Raw genomic sequence first — 21,821 nt, 5'->3', positions numbered from 1 at the left:
TCTGGGAAAGAATCCTTTGAGTCTTCTAGCTTGTGGTGGTTGCCAGCCGTTCCTTGGCTTGTGGCAATATAACTCCAGTCTCCACCTCTGTCATCACATGGCTATCTTCCTTGTGCATGTGTCTGTGTCCAAATTTCCATCTTTTAAGAATACCGGTTATTGGATTAATGTCCCTCCTAATCCAATAAGACCTCATCTTAACTTGATTACATCTGCAAAGACCCTATTTCCAAAAATGTGACATTCACAGGTTCTGGGTGGGCATGAATTTTGGGAGTCGGGGGACACTATTTAATCTAGTACAAGAAGACTGAATAGGATGCCAAATGTGAGATGATCTTAGGTTTTTAAATGTTGGCATGTACCAAGATTTCTCAGCCTTGGCACACTGACATTTTGAACATGATAATTTTTGTTGTTGGAGGGGCTGTTCTATGCCTTCCAAGATGTTTAATAGAATTCCTGATCTCTACCCACTAGATGTTAGTAGCACATCCTATCCCCCAAGTTATGACAACCAAAAAACATTTCTAAACATTTTCAAATGTCCATGGAGGGTAAGATTTCTACTGCTGGAGAACCACTGCTATATAGGTATAAAATGTCATTTTCTCAGGACTGCATTTTTTGAAAGAATGTTGTTTTTTGTTAGCACGTTAGGTCTTCAAGCCAATTGTGTACATGTCACAAATGATACTTATATCCACTCACAAATGATACTTTTAAGTATTGTTCTCGCAGTGTTAACACATTTGAATGCTGCCATCCTAACTCCAGAGAGGATTTCCTGGAAGGCAGGGACCAGGCCTGGCTGGGTCACCACATATCTCTAGGGCCTAGCACAATTTAATAATAATTACGGTCATAGCAATATATTATTAAGTACTTTATATGCATTATCTCATTCACATAGCAAGTGCTCAATAAGTATTTGTAGAATGAATACTCTTGGGCAGAACTGAGTGCATGTGTGATTATAAGCTTTTGTTTCTGATATCCTAGAAGAAATGAAATAATATTTGCTAAAGAGAAGGGAACTTCTTCCATTGATTCTCTTCTTTGGGCTCGGGGGTATTTTGATTGTTATATAAGTGCTGATACCATGATAGATATAATTAGGACCTCTATTGAAGGATGTTGCTTACATGCTGTCCTGTGTGCTTCTTTATTCTTCTGGTCTGAAGACACTGTGCTGAGCAAGACAGCCACGGTCCTTGCCCTCTGGAAAATGCTCTCTGGAGTTAGGCTGCATCACACAAATGCTTACCTCTGTTGGGACAGTAAGACACCAGGGGTGACACTGATATCTAAAGTACCATTTGTTGTCCTGCAGTAGATTATTATTATTGTTGTTGTTGTTATTATTATTATTATTATTGTTATTATTATTATTATTTTGAGACAGAGTCTTGCTTTGTTGCCCAGGCTGGAGTGCAATGGCGTGATCTCGGCTCACTGCAACCTCTGTCTCCTGGGCTCAGGTAATCCTCCCACTCAGCCTCCCAAGGAGCTGGGACTACAGGCATGCACCACCATGCCTGGCTAATTTTTGTATTTTTAGTAAAGACTGGGTTTTGCCATGTTGGTCAGGCTGGTCTTGAACTCCTGGCCTCAAGTGCTCTACTCGCCTTGGCCTCCCAAAGTGCTGGGATTACAGGTGTGAACAAATAGATTCTTCTTTTGTGCCAAGTTATCTACTGAAATTCTTTTCTAACAATAACTCTTTTTTCTCTTTTTAGGACCACTGAAGCCAGAAATAACTGTATCCTACATTGCTGTTGCAACAATATTCTTTAACAGTGGACTATCATTGAAAACAGAGGTACTGTCATCTATGGGACACATGAAAAGCAGGGAGAAAAATTTAATTTGTACTTACCTTAAATTTAAGAGTCCTTTGGTAAGCTGTTTATAGCTATAATCTGAAGGATTCACTATAGCAGAAGATAACTTGGTCGGCAAAGGACTTGTGTTTCATTCCTACATATGTGTATTATAAAAGCTGTACAGTTGAGCAGCATGGGCCCTGAGGATGTGGTTATAATGAGTATGTTTTTAATATGACAGCTGAACTGAAGCATCTACTTTAGTTCTTCCTCAACTTATGGTGGTAACTACAGTGGTGCCTGCTATGCCTGGGCACATTTGAGCTGGTGATGTTCAGTTTGGTTTTCATAACTTTTGTGGATCATCTTTGGTTCCCAGGACTCATGCTGTTCAAATAATGCTTAATTTGTCATAACTTTTAATTAATTTTTATTTAGAAAAGCTTATTGTTCCTTAGCATATCTATTAAATATTAATAGATGTCTTAAGAGAAATATTGATGTTTTTCATTTGACACATATATGTATGTGTATATGTATATGTGTATATATATGTATATGTGTATACATACATATGTGATATGTGTATATCATATGTACACATATGACATATGTGTACACACACAGGACAGCATGTAAGCAACATCCTTCAATAGAGGTCCTAATTATATCTATCATGGTATCAGCACTTATATAACAATCAAAATACCCCCGAGCCCAAAGAAGAGAATCAATGGAAGAAGTTCCCTTCTCTTTAGCAAATATTATTTCATTTCTTCTAGGATATCAGAAACAAAAGCTTATAATCACATATGTATGTGTATATATACAGATACATATATATGTATATGTGTATATATGTATATACACATATACATATATATGTATATGTGTATATACATATATACACATATACATATATATGTATATGTGTATATACATATATACACATATACATATACACATGCATATATGTGTCAAATGTGTGTGTGTATACACACACACACACACAAACACACACACACCCCACACCTATATATGTAATGTTATTTACTGATTTACTGATTCAGGTTTCACTGAACATGAGATTCTCTTGAAAGTAAAGAAATCCAGACATTTTTACATTTACGTGTGATAGAGGAATGAGTAGAATTTATGATTCTCTTTTAACTTACAATGGAAGAAAAAAAAAGAGGAGAAAATACCCATTTGGTCTTGAAGAAATTACATAAAATATCATTCTAACATCCTGTTCTTATATAGATGGGAATATCTCACTATAAGAAGGTATTTTGTTTTTGGAAATGGCTTTAAAAATTAAGATTCTGGTCCAGCATCATGTCTTACCTTTATTTATTTTAAGTGTGATTGGAATGAAGACTAAATTTAGTTATCTCCTTCTTAGATCATCCTAGTAGCAACATGGAAAAAATATGACTTTACTAAATTTATGTATTCTGTAGCCATTGGTTGGTATAAATCTTTTCATTGGATTTTTTTGTTTGTTTGTTTTTTGTTTTTTGAGATGGAATCTCACTCTGTCGCCCAGGCTGGAGGGCAGTAGCGTGATCACGGCTCACTGCAACCTCCGCCTCCCGGGTTCAAGTGATTCTCCTGCCTCAGCCTCCTGAATAGCTGGGACTACAGGCACCCACCACCATGCCCGGCTAATTTCTGTATTTTTAATAGAGGTGGGGTTTCACTACATTGGCCAGGCTGGTCTTGAACTCCTGACCTCAAATGATTCACCCACTTCAGCCTCCCATAGTGTTGGGATTACAGGCATGAGCCACCACACCCGGCCTCATTGGGGTATTTTTTGATATACGTAGGATCATTGTGTAGTGTCTATAGCTGATAAATTGTGTCTCAAGAATTGTAAATATTTTCTGTGATTACCTGCTTTTCTGAAAATAACTGACATGGGATGAGATTTCCTAGTATGTCAAATTCCAGTTTTGGTAAACAATATTGATATGAGAGGACCATAATTACTACTTACACAGGCTTTTTTTCTGTCAACATATGAGTTCTAATATTTGTTCTCAAATGTGGGGCACAGTGATACAGAAAGATATTTGCTACTACCATAATGTTGGACTGATCTTGCTTGGAGGTCTTCCTGCTGACCTTGGCTAATGCTCTTTATGGAACTGCTTTCTAACCCAAGTCCTTTACTTGGGGCGTTGCTCTATGTCCCCTGGTGGCTGCTTAATGGCTACAGCTGTAACTTGTGCCATGGGAAGTCCAGAAAGCAACTTGATTTCTCTCACTCCTTAGCTTCTTACTTAATGCGATTCTGTGAAGCAGCCAACTTTGTGGGATGCAGGAGTTGAAGAAGGAAGAATGCCACAGCTGTCAGCATTTCTCTAAGGACTGACTTCTTTTGTAAGCACCTAAGAAACCTTCAGAGTCATCCAGCTAATTTGGATCTAATGAAATGCCGTGATCTCATGCTTTATCGTGGTATCTAAGCAGCAATCAAAGCCATTTCTTCCATCAAAAGCGCTTTTCAAAAGAATACAACATTAAGTCATTTTCAAAAGCCATTTAACTTAAGATGTCCTAGATTGTATCACTGTGTAATATTAAACCACTTCTAAAGCCTGCTAATTTCATGGGTAACTTGTAACTTAGGAGGTAGCAGTCATATTTGTTTACTAGTTAGTAATCCTAAATTCATTTCAGTGGGGATTACGATTTCTATGTCTTATTAGGTCCTAAAATAGTTCATTTTTGCATACAAGAGACAGTGAATTATTATTGACTTGAGTTTATTTGGAAGCATTTGTGTTGGTCCCATTCAAGTTTGATTTATATTGAACATTTCTTATATGACTCATACGTTGATTTAATGACATGTATTCTAAAATTTGTTTTAGTAATTTGTTAAAATTATAAAGGACACTGTGCTAATGCAATGCTGAGTCTTCAGTTTTATGACTATTAACTTCCAGTTTTTTGAAATTTTGTTGTATTGAAGTGAAATATGGTTACATTTAAAATTCATATTTAGTTCACTTCAAACCTGTAGTTTCAGAGGCTTTGTCACTTAGCCGACTGTGGCAGGGCGAATTCGTTTAAACAAATATCAATTAAGTGCTTATGGCCACAAGGCACGGTGCTGGGGATAGAAACAAAGGTGAGCAGGAGACTCAGGGGCTGAGAAAAGGTCCTGAGTAGGGCAGAAGATGCAGGTTTTAATTTTTCTGTAAAAATTATTATCTTTTATCCTATTAGCAGAAAAGCAAATATAGCAAACTCTAAACTTTGGACTCGTGCTGTTTGTTTCAAGCCCAGAGCTATGAGCCTGACTCTCAGCAAATGAATGAGATGGTCAGATAAAGGGTTACAAGAGAAATCGGTGTCTAATGAAAATATTTCTACGTCCCAATTAGAGCTCTGGTTTTAAGCAATGCTTGATGCTGTCAATGAGACTCTGGTATAATCAGTAAATGATGTGGAGTGTCTTCTTAAGTTTATTTTAATGGATTTTGACCTTATTACATATGAATAAACAAACTATGATGCAGAGCCAACTTTTTGATTATTCATGATGGCATTTATTTGACTATGTGGCTCAAAATTCTACATGGGTATGTATGGAATAATAACTATTTTGGAATTTACAGGGTTTACTTGCTTGTTATTTTCTTTTATTACCTTGTTTTATCTTTATGGTTGTATGCAGAAGATATGGAAAATATATGACGCTGGGATTTTGTGAAAGTCTTGAAACTCTTTCTTAGAAGCACTTCCCTATTGTTAAGAGGCCCCTTGTGAGCCAACATGGTTGGTTGTTGTGACTTGTTTTGCTGGGTTCTTTACTGTACCATCATTCTGATGCAATGGCAATTTCTAATTGTCATTTATTAGGTCAGCAGTATTTTCTAAGCACATTTTAGTTTTTATAACTTGTTTCTGTTGTAATAAAAGTGGTATTTACTTATTATAGAAAGATTAGAAAGATTAAAAATGACTACTATTAACTATTAACATCCATTTTTTAGCCCTTTTTAAAAAATATGTTTTATATGCATAATATTTTACAAATAAAATTGTATGTGAATGTAGTATGTTTATACACATATTGCGGATCTATACACATACACACGTAATCTTATCCTATTCTTTTCATGTAACATTGTATACTTTTAATGTAATTTAATATTATTTATATTTTCTTTATATAGTATAACAAAAATGTATACGTTACTTACTTTTATGAACATGTGATTTATTTACATAGTTCAGAATTGAAAGGTATAAAGATATGTATAAGTCTTTTTTTTTTCACTCTTCCACCAACTATCCAGTTTTCTTCTCTGGAGACAAACAATGTTAACAATTTCTGCGTACCTTTCCAGAGATATTCCATGTGAAACATATACATGCATATTCTACTTCCCTACAGATTGTATTTCATACTCTTTGGCACCTTAACTTATTTTACTTAAAAAATGTGTCTTGTACATTGTTTCATCTCAACACATAAATAAGCCCTTTTTTTTGTACATCAAATAGTATTCTGTTGTACGGATGTGTCATGATGTATTTTTGTTGTCCTCTATTGATGAACATTTAGTTAATTTACAAGGTTTTGCTATTACAAACATGTTGCAAAGGATAAAAATATATTATTTCCTATATTTGGAAACATATGTGAAGGATAAATTCCTGGAAGTGGAATTGCTAGGTCAAATGATATATGTAGTTTAAGTTGTAACAGATATTCCAAGTACCTAGAATGGTGCCAGGTGCTCAGTAAGTATTACTTAAATGAAGGAATGAGTTGCCAGGTTGCTCTCTATAGGTTATGCCAATTTATACACCTATTGATAAAGTAGGGGAGAGATTCTGTACACCTGCATTCTCATCAACAAAGTATTTAATAGCTCATAACACTCCAATTAGATTTTAACTTTTTAAATGATTCTCTTATTTTTGGACATTTGTTTCCAGATTTTGCTCGAATAGATAACACTGTGATGATCAATTTTGTGTATAAATGTTTACAATCACATTTTTATATCTTTAGGATAAATTCCTAGTCATAAAATTCTGGGGTCCAAGAATATGAATTATATAGTCGTTGATATATATTACCAAATTAATTTTCAGAAAAGTTATGCCATTTTTTATTCCTGTCAGAAGTATATGCAGTCCGGGCACGGGGGCTCATGCCTGTAATCCCAGCACTTGGGGAGGCCGAGGCGGGTGGATCACCTGAGGTCAGGAGTTCCAGACAAGCCTGGCCAACATGTCAAAACCCCATCTCTACTCAAAATACAAAAATTAGCTGGATGTGGTGGTGGGCGCCTGTAATCCCAGCTACTTGGGAGGTGGAGGCAGGAGAATCGCTTGAACTCAGGAGGCAGTGGTTGCAGTGAGCCGAGATCGCACCATCGCTCTTCAGCCTGGATGACAAGAGCAAAACTCCATCTCAAAAAAAAAAAAAAACAAAAAAAGAGTATATGCAAATGCCTTAGTGTATTCTGGCTAATCATTTCATTACAGTATTTTAAAAAATAAAAATACTAATATTTGTTTAGTGTTTATCAAATGCCTCTGAGTATATTTAAATGAGATTTGGCTTCAAGGCTGTTGAGAATTCTCTGGAACTGCTGGTGCTCAAGTTTTCTCTGGAGTAGAGCTCTAAGAATTCTGATTCACTGTAAGGATGGCTTGCTTTCTCTTAGGTCTGATCCCAGGACCTAATATGACTTCTGGTAGGCTGAGTGTTTTCTAGTGGTCCTAAATTATACTCAGATCGCTAGAAATTCTTTAGATGTCATTTAGGGATGTCTTGTGACCTAACAGGAAGGAACTGCTGTGTGTATCTCCACACAGGGAAGTAGACAGTGGGAAGTGATGAGACTAATCTCAGAATGTGGTGATGAGCGAATGAGTCTGCATTAACGTACTGTTGATTAAACTGATAAACTTTGGCTAATGTCCCTGAGGCTGAGGATCTCTTGAACATCTTACCTGAACAAAGGGGCCATTGCAGTTCTATACTTACAACCAGTAACTCTCTGGCATAGTTGAATATGTTTTAATAATCACTTGCTTGTTTTAAAGGACTATAGTTTTTCTAGCACTTTCCAGTTTTCTTTTATTTTAGTTTTCCATTTTGTTTTTATTTCAACACAATATAAACTCAAATGCAAGTATTTGTGAGTTTATATATATTTGAATCCTAGAGGTTAACTAATTATCCTTTTTTTAGTTGTCAAACTCATAACGTGTGCCTGGTTTCTTATGTTTAATGTGCATTTTTTTCCCCCTATTGGGGCAGCAGTGGGCAGCAGGCATGGGTTTGCTAGCATGCCGGAAAATTTAGTTCTGATCTTCACCATATAGTAGCCCTCAACTTCAATTTCTTCATCGGTAAAACAGGGATAATAGTATTTACTTACTGAGATTCTTGTGAGGATTAAGTGAGATAACATGTAAAGTGACAAGCTTAGATTATGGCATAAAGCTGGTATTCTGTTAGTGTTAACAAAGAATCTAGTGAATAGACTGTGGAAGGAAATGCCATTTGGAATTAGAGACTATCATTGAGGGAAATATTTTTTAAAGTATTAATTTGTAGATTCAGTAACATCTTGCCAAATTGAGGACTTATAGCCTTGGTGCAATGAATAGAGGTTAATTACTGTATTTGGTTGAAATGTGATAGGTCTTATTAAGGTTTTTTTGAAAAGATTTATTATTTTATGTAGGTAAACATACATGTACGTTGTTCAACAATCCCCAAATCTATACTAGTATGAAGTATAGTTAGCTTAGTCCTGGTCCAGAATTTTACACATCTGATTTGTTAGGGCTTATTGTGTATTGTAAAGAAATTAGAATAAGAACATTTAAAAAATTTTAGGCCAGGCGTGGTGGCTCATGCCTGTAATCCCAGCACTTTGGGAAGCTGAGGGGGGCAGATCATGAGGTCAGGAGATCAAGACCATTCTGCCCAACATGGTGAAACCCCATCCTACTAAAATACAAAAATTAGGAGGGCATGGTGGTGGCAGGCACCTGTAGTCCAAACTACTCAGGAGGCTGATGCAGGAGAATCCCTTGAAACTGGGGGACGGAGGTTGCAGTGAGCCAAGATCGCGCCACTGTACTCCAGCCTGGGCGACGAGCAAAAACTCCATCTCAAAAAAAAAAAAAATTTAAGAAATTTTAAACAAAAATACTTTATAGCCTTCATGAGTAACTTTTTTATCTTGCATTCTGTCTTGTATGCATATACTTATAGATAAAAATTTTAGCTATGAAAAAACTCAAAATTAAGAACTAACTCATGTGATGTTATTTTAGTAGGGATCTCCTTTCAGGAATAGTTTTCTTACCTTTGTTTATTTTGTTTCCTTAATTTTTCCAGGAGCTGACCAGTGCTTTGGTGCATCTAAAACTGCATCTTTTTATTCAGATCTTTACTCTTGCATTCTTCCCAGCAACAATATGGCTTTTTCTTCAGCTTTTATCAATCACACCCATCAACGAATGGCTTTTAAAAGGGTATGTTTAAATCTTTAAAAGTGGGTCCACTTTTAATGGGGCATCTCTAGAGACATTATTGTTTCTATGGCAACTATATACAAAAGGGCTTATGTGTACTATCTTAAAAGGAAGTAAAAACACATCTTTGTTTTCCTTTAAAACAATAGTATTTCATCAAGGAGGTTCATCAAATAATTAACAGAATCTTAAGATACACCCTCATGCTTCATCCTGTGGTTTTACGACGAGCACTTTTCTGAGAATTTTAAAGAGTGGTCTTGGAAGAAAAATGAGAAGGACTAGCAGATGTAAGATCTGTATGCAAGTCAATTGGATGTCAATTAATTAGATAATAGCTGAGTATAATGTGTGTTTTAGAAATGTTTAAGGAAGAAAACATACATATATGTGGGACAAACGTTACCTTTTCATTGTTTTATGTTTGATATAATAGTTGAACTTAGAGCCTGAAGATTGAATTCTGACCATATCCCTAACATACTATGTGACTTTGAGCAAAGTTTTTAAATAGTTTTTAATGTCAATTTCCCTGTCTAGAAAAGGAGGATAATCATACTTTTACTGCTTACTTACCAATGATGTTGGGGATATCAATTGAAATTGCATATTCATTGATTCAAGTTATTTATTTAGCTTCTACTTTGTTTCAGGAGTTATTATAAATATTGGAGAAACAACAGTGAAATGCCTGTTAGTTTTGCATGTTGGGGAGTCTCAGGGGGTGTTGTATCAATAAACAAGTAAGTAGATGAGCAAGATAGAGATAAATGATGTAAAAAGAACAAAACAGTGAGATATGTGAAAGGGGTTGGGTGGGCAGGCTTTTGATTAATTTAGATTTCAGAGTTCTGGGGGCAGAATGTTCTAGGGAAAGGAAACATAATGTACAAAGGCTCTAGGGCAGGATCAAGCCTGTTGAGTTTTCCAGTCAGTAAAGCAGCCAGGAAGGCCAGAGCCTGGTGATGTAGAGGAAAAATACCATGTCCTAGTGGTATAAAAGTAGGCAGGAATGAGGTATGTAGAGCCTTATAGGCCGTGGTACAGCATGCAGATTTTATTCTGAGTGCTACAGGAAGCTACTGGAGGGATTGGAATGAGAGAGTGATGTGGTCTGATTTATGTTTGCAAATGATTCTTCTGATAACTATGTGTAGAAGAGATAGTAGAGGGGCCTGAGAGAAATCAACTCAGAGAGTAGTGGTGAGGTAGCAGTTCAATAGAGAGGAATGAATGTGTGCCAGATAGATTTTACAGTAGAGCTTTCAGCAGTGATGGGTGAGGAGGATGTAGAAGGAGTACAGAGGAACCAAGCATGACTTCTGGGTTTTAGGTATGAACCACTGGGTAATTGGTAGCATCATTTACTTAAGAGGGGAAAACTAGGTTAGGAGGCATGGTGGAAATCAAGAGTGCCATTTTGGCCAGATTTAGTTTCAGAGAATGAACATAAAATTTCACCAAAAAGTGTAAAATGCCACATAAATATGATGACATCATTTTAGAGCAAAAATGTATTATGCATATCAAGAACCAATAGTTACTGAATATCTGCCATGTGTAGGCCACTCAAGGAATACAAAGATATTTACTCATTTTTGTGGTCTTCTGGGAACTTCCAACCTAGTTGGTTATAAAGGACATATATATATATGCCTCCTAGTAATCACCAAAATGGGGCACCATGTGATTTTTCAGATGAGTGGTGTAATCAGTTAAAGAATAAGCAGTTCAGCAAAGGTTGGGTACTCGTAGAGATTTCAAAAATGCGGCATTAATGAGATACAAAGATAAAATATTTCCATAGGGTCGGCTTGCAGAAGGCCTGAATTACTGGGCTGAGGAGTTTGCATTTGAAGCTATAGATGATGGAGAGAGAGCTGTTAAAAATGCTCAACAAGTGAATAACAACATGTTTAAAAGTGGCTACTAAGGAAGATTAGTTGGACAGCTTGGACTCTCAATATGCTAAATAAAACAAACAATTCTGACTTCAAGATGTTGAACTTAAAGGAGTGTACACTTACCGTAATTCACTTAGAGAAAGCTCTTCCTGGCTTAGTGTTTTTTCCCTTCCCCTCCATAATTTGAAAGTACATACTTAGTATATTAACTTGAAGGGGTTGCATAATCATGTTTAAGTTGTTGAAATAAAGATGTTCTGAGCACATGCTCCTTACCTTGCATAGTAAAGGGACAGAGTGAGGTAGAGGGAACATTGAATAGGCCTTTTTAAGTGTCCAGATTGGCTGAGAAGCATCTGGACAGGGATGATGGTGGCAGTAGTCATGGAGGAAACTGGAAAGTTAGTTATGGTGACAGATTGATTTATTTTTATTTTTATTTTTATTTTTTGAGACAGAGTCTCACTCTGTCACCAGGCTGGAGTGCAGTGGCGTAATCTCAGCTCACTGCAACCTCTGCCTCCCGGGTTCAAGTGATTCTCCTGCCTCAAGCCTCCTGAGTAGCTGGGATTACAGGTGCCCGCCACCATGCCCAGCTAATTTTTGTATTTTTAGTAGAGACGGGGTTTCACCATGTTGGCCAGGATGGTTTCAATCTCTTCACCTCGTGATCTGCCCACCTCAGCCTCCCAAAGTGCTGGGATTAAAGGCGTGAGCCACTGCGCCCAGCCACAGATTGATTTTTGAGGAGCAAGAGGAGTCACATATAACTTCAAAGTTTCAAACTGGATCATTAGGGAAAAAACTGGTCCCATTGATCAAAAAAAATATGTAAATTCAGAGGGGAAGTTTATTTTTCAGAAAACATATGAATTCTTTCTGAAGATCTATTGTACAGCATGGTAACTATAGTTAATAACGTATACTAGAAAATTGCCAAGAGAGTAGATGTATATGTTAATTAGTTTGATTGTGGTAATGATTTCACAGTGTATACATATGTCAAAACATCATGTTGTATGCCATAAATTTTTATAATATTTCCTTGTCAATTATACCTCAATAAATTTGGAAAACAAATATATAAATACAATATTAGACATGCTTAGTTTAGAGTGGCAGTCATAGGCAGCTACAAATTCGGGAATTGTAGTTAGGGCTAAAAAATATAAACTTGAAAGTATTCCTAAAGATTGAAAATAAGATTGAAAAGATGGCAGGAGAGCCAGCAAAAACAAAAACAAAAACAAAAAAAAACCAAACAAACAAACAAAAACACCAGAATGACTGGTTTAAAACACAGAAGCTAAATTTGAATGAACTACAACAGTAACCATGAAAATATTAGAGTGGCCTGAGAGGTAAGAAGGTAAGCAGAATGAATATGAGGAAAAATATACCAGATTTGGTGATTTGGGGATTACTGGTTACTTTAAGGTTACTATTACTAGTAGAGGGGGCAGAAGTCTTATTTCAGAGAAGTAAACAGAATGGTCTCTGGGGCCATGGAGGCAGGCACTCTTTAAAGGTCAAAAGTGAGTCACAATGAGAAAAGTGGGATTGTATCTTGAGGAGGCAGCACCACTCATTTCACTCATTTTGCTGTTATCTACATTTCTGCATTGACTCTTCTGCCTCCTTGAAGGCAGGAATAATGTCTTTACTTCTTTTTAAAAATTATTTCCTGTAGGATTTTACTCATAGAAGATATATGTATTCAATATATAGTTGGCAAATTTTTTTTTTGAGATGGCATCTCACTCTGCTGCCCAGCTGGAGTGCAGTGGCACAATCTTGGCTCACTGCAACCTCTGCCTCCTGAGTTCAAGCAAAATTTTTGTCTTTTTAAAACTATGAGAATTCTGCTTTTTTGCACATAGAAGGGAAGGGGCTGGAAGAGGAGGGATGAAAAAGCTAAAAAGATTGAAAATGCCTGAGAGGATCTGTCCTAGTATTGGGGGTAGGGGAGACAGAAGGCAGAGAGGCTGAAGTGGGAGGCCTAGATAAGTCTTTGACCCATAAAAGTTTTACCCCAGATAGGTGGCTTTGTGAGTTTGGGAAAGTTACTTATCTTCTTTCTTCACTTCAGTTTTCTGTAAGATGGGAATAATAATAACACTTATCTTAAATATAACTTTTGAGGAATAAATGAGATAGTATGTAAAGTGTTTAGAATAGTGTCTACTACAAATGGTAAATGCTCAGTATTAGTGATGATGATAGTAGACTCTAAGGAAGCCTCAGAGATTGGGAATTTATAATAGGACAGACTACTCTAGTAGCTCTTTGTAAAACAGATCTGGAAAGAAGACCATATTAAATGGAACTGAGTTGGAAATTCCATAAAATGGGTTTTCTTATGCTTCAATCAAAATGAGTTTAAACATTTTTTTCCTATTTCAGAGCTAATGTTGAATCCATTGCATAAAGTTTAGATAATATGTTCTTACAAAAATGAATAAAAATATAATTGACCTTGAACACTGTGAGGCTTAGAGGTGCCAACCCCCATGCCGTTGAAAATCCACATATAACTTTTGACTCCCCAAAAACTTAACTACTATTAGCCTAACCATTGACTGGAGGCCTTACCTATAATATAAAGAGTCGATTAATATATATTTCATATATTACATGTATTACATATTCTTACAATCAAGCCAGAGAAAAGAAACATATTAAGAAAATTATAAGGAAGAAAAAAATATATTTACTATTCATTAAGTGGAAATGGATCATTATACAGGTCTTCATTTTTGTCATCTTCACATTGAGTAGGCTAAAGAAGAGGAAGAAGTCTTGCTGTCTCAGGCATAGCAGAAGCAGAAGAAATTCTTGTATAAGTGGGGCCCTCACATTTCAAATCCATGTTGTTAAATGGCCAACTGTAACCTTTAATCATACCCATTCAAAATCTAAGTTAGATACTCTGTGTCATCTATGCCCTGTATGAACTTTCCACTTAGGCCAGCTACCTGTTCTCCCCAGAAGATATATTCTATATGAATTTTGAGTAATTAAAAAAATGTATAGTACTTAAATTTATTACTCATAGTTTCATTTGCTTGTTATGCAATTTATTTTCTGTCCTAAACTAAGAAAATAGACCTGTCATCATCTTGGGTGTGTGCACATAATATAATAAAAACCAAATTGAGGATAGATACTAGAATTTACTACAGAGTCTGAATGCAAGAAGTATGTGATTGTGTCATGCCTGTTTCTATAATGTTATTACAATGTTAAAATGTCTTTTATGAGATGAAGATTTGAAAACTGCTCTTCTATAGAAAGAAATCCAAAGATGTAAGCTTGTGTCTTGTCAAGTATTTTTGAACTTAGGAAGTGGTTTTGAAGATTTAGAGACTTCCTACAAACAAAATGTAGGGAAAATATTTTTCACTTTACCTAAAAATAACCTAAGACTATATACGCTTACCAAATGATTAGCCGTTTTGGTTATCTTTCTTTTTTTTTTTTTTTTTTTTTGAGACGGAGTCTCACTCTTTCGCCCAGGCTGGACTGCAGTGGCGCTATCTCGGCTCACTGCAAACTCTGCCTCCCAGGTTCACACCATTCTCCTGCCTCAACCTCCTGAGTGGCTGGGACTACAGGCACCCGCCACTGTGCCCGGCTAATTTTTTGTACTTTTAGTAGAGATGGGGTTTCACTGTGTTAGCCAGGATGGTCTCGATCTCCTGACCTTGTGATCTGCCCATCTCGGCCTCCCAAAGTGCTGGGATTACAGGCGTGAGCCACCGAGCCCTGCCCATTTTGGTTATCTTTCAATGACTGCACTCACTATACCTTGACTGCTTTTTGAATTGTATAATAAGAGCTTAAATAGCTTAAAACAGACTCACTCAAGCCTATGGAATAGCATAAGAGATTAGAACCCATACGTTTGCAGCACCTTGTAAGCCACGTTGCCTTGTGTAGACTTGTCTAAATTCAACAGGGGATGTGCATCAATAAATATGCCCTTATATTCATTTGCTCAGCCTTGCTATTTTAGAATGAATGTAGTGAAAGCTGTCTATGATTAAAAAATTATTTATAGTTGGATTTTCTTTTATTTTTCAGTTTGCAGACAGTAGGTTGCATGCCTCCGCCTGTGTCTTCTGCAGTGATTTTAACCAAGGCAGTTGGTGGAAATGAGGTGAGTCATGGGGCTACCTTATTTAAACATAAGTGCATGCTGTGCTTTTATTTCAAAAATATATCACATTTTTGGACATGAAGGGTTGATGTTGCAGAAAACTCCTAGCCATAGCAGCTTGTGAAAGAAGGAGGTGTACTCACATACTAGCATGATGCTAAAATTGATTATGATGGATGGAATTTAGGATTTCAAAGAGAAGAGCAAGGGAAATGAGTGAAATAGAGATAGTGATTTTTCTTCTACCTCAGTGGAAATTGGGAGACAAAGGACAGAGAAGACCTGGGAAAGGCATTTTTCATCCAAGATTCTCAGACTGAGGACATCCAGTATGGCGATTCCTTATCTCCAAAAAATTTGTTAACAAACTAAATTGATGGGGAAAAGTTAAATATGTTTAATGGCAAGTGAGGATGATATAAAAAGAAGAAATTAGGTTAGGTTTCTTAGATGAATTCAAAGAGATTATTCAACTGCTAGGGGACTATGGCACAATAATTGTATTTGTATATTGGAGTAGCAATTGTCCAATGCAGAAGCTACTTATAGGGGGTTCTTCCTTGGTTGAAAGGTGCTATGACTTTATACTGAGGGACATTCATTTGTGATAGCTTATTTCTCCTTTTCTACTTATATTCTCTCATTCAGAAAAAAGATGTTATTGAAGGAGGGAAGATATAATGGGTTTCCACTTCAGTTCATTCTTAGGATTCTGTTTTCAACATCTATTTTCATTTTCATCCACTTTATGCTTTCCAAAAATATTGAGTACCTGCTATATTCTTTTTGAAAACAGGTTTATGGAAGTATCATTGACATATAACCAACTGTATAAACTTAAACAGTTTAATGTTTTGACATATGTGTACATTTGTGAAACCATCACCACAGTCAAGATAGTGAACATATCCATATCCATATATACACCCTCAAAGAGTTTCCTGAGTCCCTTTGACATTCCTTCCATCTGCCCTTCTCAACACCCCTCTTCCCCAGGCAACCACTGATCTGCCCTCTGTCACTATAGATTAGTTTGCGTTTTTTAGAGTTTTATGCAATGGAATTACACAGTTTGTGCTCTTTTTAAAAATCTTTTCTGGCTTCTTTTACTAAGCATACATATTTTGAAATTCATCTATGTTGTGTTCATTAATAATTCAGTATCTTTTTTGCTGAGGAGTAGTATTTTGTATAGATACACTACAAATTGTTTATCCATTCACTTGTTGATGGAAATTTGGGCATTTTCTAATTTTTGGCTATGAGCATTACTGTAGAAATCTTAAGTTTATATATAATATACCCCCTTTTCCTTGGAAATACCTAGGAGTGGAATGGGTATATCATCCAGTAGGTGTAAGTTTTAGTACCTTTTAATCAAGGAAGAATCATCTACAAATAGTTATAAGTCTCCTATAAATAGCTTCTGATGTAGACCATTTCTCTCAATATATAAGCACTCTTCTTTTACGACATGTGTATGTTTAACTTTTAAATAAATTACCAAACTATTTTTTAAAGTGGTCATACAGTTTTACATTCCAACCAGTAGCGAATGAGAGTTCCAGTGTTCTACATCCTAGTCAACATTTGGTACTGTATTTTCAGTCTTTTTAATTTTTGCCATTCTAATACGGTGTAATGATATCTCATTGTGGTTCTAATTTAATTTGTATTCCCAGTGATATTGAGTATCTTTTCATGTGCTGATTTGCTATTCATATGTCTTCTTTAGTGAAATGTCTATTAGCTCTCTTGCTCATTTTTTAAAAAATTGGGTGGTTTGTTTACTTATTGATGAGCATTAAGAGTTCTATATATTCTGGATATATCTCTTTCATCAGATATTTGCTTTGTCAATATTTTTTCCTAGTCTGTGACTTGTCTTATTATTTTTTACCAGTGCCTTTTGAAGAGCAGGATGGTAGTGGAGACAGTAAACGTGATTGGATTCAGGGTGTATTTTGAAGGTACAGGATATGCTGATGAATTAGATGTGGGGTGTGAGAGAAAAAGAGGGGTCAAGAATGGCTTTAAGGTTTTTGGTTGAGCAACTGCAAGGATGAGGTTGCTGTTGCTATGTGAGAACAGGTTTGGGGAGTATTAGCCTACAGAAGCTAGGCTATTCTGGGATCACTAAGAACTCCAAAATCTCAGTGGTTAAAAATATGCATTTATTTCTTGTTCATGGTACATGTCCCATGTGGGTCAGTGGGAAGGTCTTTTGCCATCCCTAAAGATGCCAGATTGATTGGAGGCTCTACTGTCTTGTAGGTCTACCCCCTGGATGGAACACACAACATTTTCACTTGCCACAGCAGAGAGAAAGATTGGAGAACCACAAATAGGCTTTTCACTGCCCAGGTTGATAGTGATACATGGCACTTCTGCTCACATTAAATTGGCCAGAATAAGTCATATGGCCTTACCATGTGTTGTCATTTATGTGCCCTGAAGGAGAAAGGAACTGACATTAGTGAATACTTGTAATGTCAGCCATATAGGTAAAGATCAAGAATTTGGTTTTTTGATGTACTAAGATGCCTATTATATATCCAAGTGGACATACTAACGAAGAATTAGAGCTATTAGAATTGGTAGTTTAGGAAGTGGTCTAAACTAGAGATATAAATTAGGGAATCATCAGTGGATAAATGTATTTAAAGCCAAAATTGGATGAGATTATTTGGGGAGAGAGCATAGATATAAAAGAGAAGAGGTTCAAGGACTGAGCCCTGGATCACTCCAACATTAAGAGGTCAAGGGAATGAGGAATAACCAGCAAAGGCAACAGAGAAAGCAGCAATAATGAGAGCAGGAAAAAGAGGGGAGCACTGTGTCAGGGAAGCCAGGTGTCCTGGAAGCCATGTGAAAAAGTGTTTGAAGAGGAGGGTCTGGTTCACTGTGTAAAATAATGCTGATATAAGTTGTGTAAGGTAAATTCTGAAGATTAGCCACTAAATTATGCTACATGGAGTAATTGGCAGCCTGACCAGAGTGGTTTTGGTGGAGCATTGGGATAAAAGCTTATTTGGGGTGGGCTCAAGAAAAAAGTGGGAAGAGCAGAATTAGAGATAGAAGTAGAGACAACTGTTTTGAGGTTCTCTGTGATGAAAGGGAAAAGGGAAATGAGGTTGTATTTAGAGGGGATGTGGGGCAGAAATTTTTTTAATGGAGAAATAACAGCATGTATGTATGCATCGTGTTGAGAATGCTACACTAGAGAGGAAACTATTGATGTAAGAGAGAGTGTGTATGCTGGAGTAATATATTTGATCAAATGAGAGAGAATGGTATTGAGTTGTATGACTGTCAGTAGACCTTGGGCTGTTTATTTATAATAACAGAAGGGAAGGCAGAGTGTGTGGATATGGATGTGTGTAGCTGGGTAGAAGGGGTATACTTGGTCTCTTTTAATGGTTTTTATTTTCTTAGTGAGGTTGGAAGCAAGGTCAACCACTGAGAGTGATGATGAGGTAGGTAGTATTGATGTTTCAAAAGGGAGGAGAAAGTGTGCAATTGCCATCTAGTTGAGGAAAGTGAGTTAACTTGAGGGTAAGGCAGGACAGCTAGGCTGGACTGAGGAGCCAGCTGAGATGCGTAGACATGCATTGAAAGTGAAGCCAGGCATTGTGGTTGTGTGTTTTCTCAAAGCCACATTTAGCTTCTTAGTGTAGGAATGAAATTAGCAGATAGCTGGATTTAACCAAAGATTTCATTATGTCAGGTAGTTATTTTTATTTGCCATATAATTAGTGAGATAGAGGAGGTATAGGAGTTTTAGACTAGTATGCACTGTGGTTTTCTTTCTATTGTGATTAGAGATAAATGTGATTTGTCTAATGGTGATTCCCTCAAGAGGTGTGTAGGCTATATTGATTTAAGAGACTAAGAAACCTTTTTGTTCTCAACTTTTGGCCAAAGTTCACATTTCATCCATATCCTTGACATTGACATAGCATTAGATTCTTCTAAAGTCTACTTACGTGTTTATTCCCTCAATAGATAAATTGTTTATATTAATGTTCCACGTTAATAATGTGGAATTTAGAAATATCTCCTTTGTTTTCTAAAAGTGTTAGTCTATTTCTTTAAATGTTTATATTGTATAGCTTCATGATTATCAAGCATTTTTGTAGACCAGGGGTATAAGATATAATTTTTCATAAATCTTGAATATCAAACTTCAGAAATGAAGTTTGCAGAGTCCAGTTTGGTCCTACCTTCTGATATGAAATGAGTAGACTATTTCATATTTTCACCAGATTGTAGGAGAAAATGATCTGCAAGAAAAGGTAGTAGAAAAGTTTAATACTTTCCTAAAATAATGTTACTAGATAAGTGAATATAGACTTTTGTTGAAGTAAATGTGAAAGAAGATTAATCTTATGTATAATATATTGGAAAGAATGTAATCTAAGGATGGACAGTGAATTTGTTGGTGTGTGTAATGAAAAGGTCCACAAGCTGGGCCCACTGTCACCTACCATTTGATGAAGGCCCTGATTCTGCTTTTCTGTGATTCTCTGCTCTGCCTTGCATGTAGTGGCTCTGTACTCACATGGGTTTTAACATAGCAATAGAATTGCTGTGGCATATTTCCGTGTTGCATTGTCCTTGCAAAATGTTCTTGATGGTGTATATGACAAGTATGAAAACGTCTTCCTTCAGGATTTTGTGTTATCACCTTTTTCACATTTAGTTGATGCTCATGTATATTTATATATTTATATGTAATATATACATGTTTAATATGTGCTCTCATGTACTAAATACAGTGTGTGGTTGTATAGCATATTTGTTTTTAATGATTTGGGGATGTATGCAGTTGTAATGGTGTCATTTGAAATGATTATTTTCATTTTGCAAAGTTGTTATAGAACGTAGGAGGAAATTTGTTTCTGCTACTTACACACTTTTCATTTTAAATGATTTTCAGTAAAATTGTTGGTTACCAAAAGATTTTGTCATGGGTTGTACTTTGGCAAGAGGTAACTTTATTGCTTTTTGTTAGTTAAAAAAAATATGTTGTTATAACTTAGGTTATTATTGTTTCAGTGAGCCAATTAGAATTTATAATAATTTTTAGCAGCAGAAGGAACTCAATGTATGTGCATAGCAATGTATATACACCGAAATGCCAGTATATTTCTCAGGTAAACAAATGATACTGTTTAGTAGTAAAGCTGACTGACAATCTTCTTTTGTGGCTTTTACATTTTAAGCTATTTTTATTTAAATATTAGAAACATGGTCAGCTTCTTATTTGTGATTGTTATTTATTCATTTGAATATTTTAAACACAAGTTTTCAAAACTGCAAAATTGTAGAGTGTGCTTTGACATGGTCCAGCTGGTGGTGATTGTGGCTGTGTGTATGTGTGTGTGCATGTAATTGTAGTTCCTTTTTAAGTAATAGAAAAAGTAATAAGGCCGGGGGCGGTGGCTCATGTCTGTAATCCCAGGACTTTGGGAGGCCGAGGCGGGGGGATCACCTGAGGTCAGGAGTTCAAGACTAGCCTGGTCAACATGGGGAAACCTCGTCTCTACTAAAAATACAAAAATTAGCCAGGCTTGGTGTCATGTGCCTGTAATCCCAGCTACTCGGGAGGCTAAGGCAGAAGAATTGCTTGAACCCGGGGCGCGGAGGTTGCAGTGAGCCAAGATTGTGCCATTGCACTCCAGCCTGGGCGACAGAGCGAGACTCCATCTCAAAATAAAAAAAAAAAAAAAAAGTAATAAGAGTTGGTGAATCCTAATTTTATTTCCAAAAATAAGAAGATAGATCAGAATGTTTTATATTTTATTCTGACATGGGAGGCAAAAGATAAACACTTATTCTTTGTTTAAAACTATATATATTTGTTTAGTTTAAATTTCTGTTCTAAATACAAGATTCAGTGATAAAAAATTTTTTTGATTTTTTTTTCCCTCCAAAAGCCTTACAAAGGTTTTAAACCTGATGAGACTTGCTAAGAGAATCCTCGTATTTGAATTCAAGTTACTTCTGCCTTACAATAACTATCACAGGGATTCCTTTATAAAAGAAAAAAAAATTTAAAGAAACTAGAAAATTATTCCCCTATGTTTGGAGAGGGAGTTATGTGGTTTTCATAGTATTGTTGTAGAACTATTTCATTTCTCTATGGTTTGTACTGGTATTTAGTGAAAAAGCAAGAAAGGTAGGGTTTGGGAAAGAGGCATTGTCTTCTTTTATCTCAATATTGCTTCTTTTGCATGCTGAGAAAAGGAAGAATTCAGCTAAAAGCCATTGCCGAAAAATGTGAAGTGAATATGAAGCCTTAACGTCCAAGTAAAGTTGCAAAGCTATACAACTTTGCAAAATTTTGAGAGCCTAGGTATTAAACAAGTGGAAGAGAAATATAATTAAGGAGTGTCTGCCTTC

The 21,821-nt window shown here is 36.1% G+C and overlaps 1 protein-coding gene across 10 annotated transcripts in view; it reads left to right on the top strand.

Moving 5' to 3' along the window:
• SLC10A7 (solute carrier family 10 member 7) overlaps nt 1-21,821 on the top strand; it is a 264,913-nt gene that overhangs the window by 6,694 nt on the left and 236,398 nt on the right. For 9 of the 10 annotated variants that reach the window (XR_010112047.1, XR_010112046.1, XR_010112045.1 and 6 more), the window contains exons 2-4: nt 1,740-1,822; nt 9,217-9,353; nt 15,341-15,416. Coding sequence is in view for 6 of the 10 variants with exons in the window: in XM_003815848.5 (XP_003815896.1) it covers nt 1,740-1,822; nt 9,217-9,353; nt 15,341-15,416 (296 nt within the window). In the remaining 4 variants the exon portion in view is untranslated. Of the gene's footprint in view, nt 1-1,739; nt 1,823-9,216; nt 9,354-15,340; nt 15,417-21,821 lie in introns of those variants that run through there. The other variant, XM_034959217.3, reaches the window with a different exon arrangement.

Source organism: Pan paniscus, chromosome 3, assembly GCF_029289425.2.
Source record: "Pan paniscus chromosome 3, NHGRI_mPanPan1-v2.0_pri, whole genome shotgun sequence".
Taxonomy (NCBI): domain Eukaryota; kingdom Metazoa; phylum Chordata; class Mammalia; order Primates; family Hominidae; genus Pan; species Pan paniscus.
Note: the sequence above shows the minus strand (reverse complement) of the source record. Positions and strands in the feature narration are given on the sequence as shown.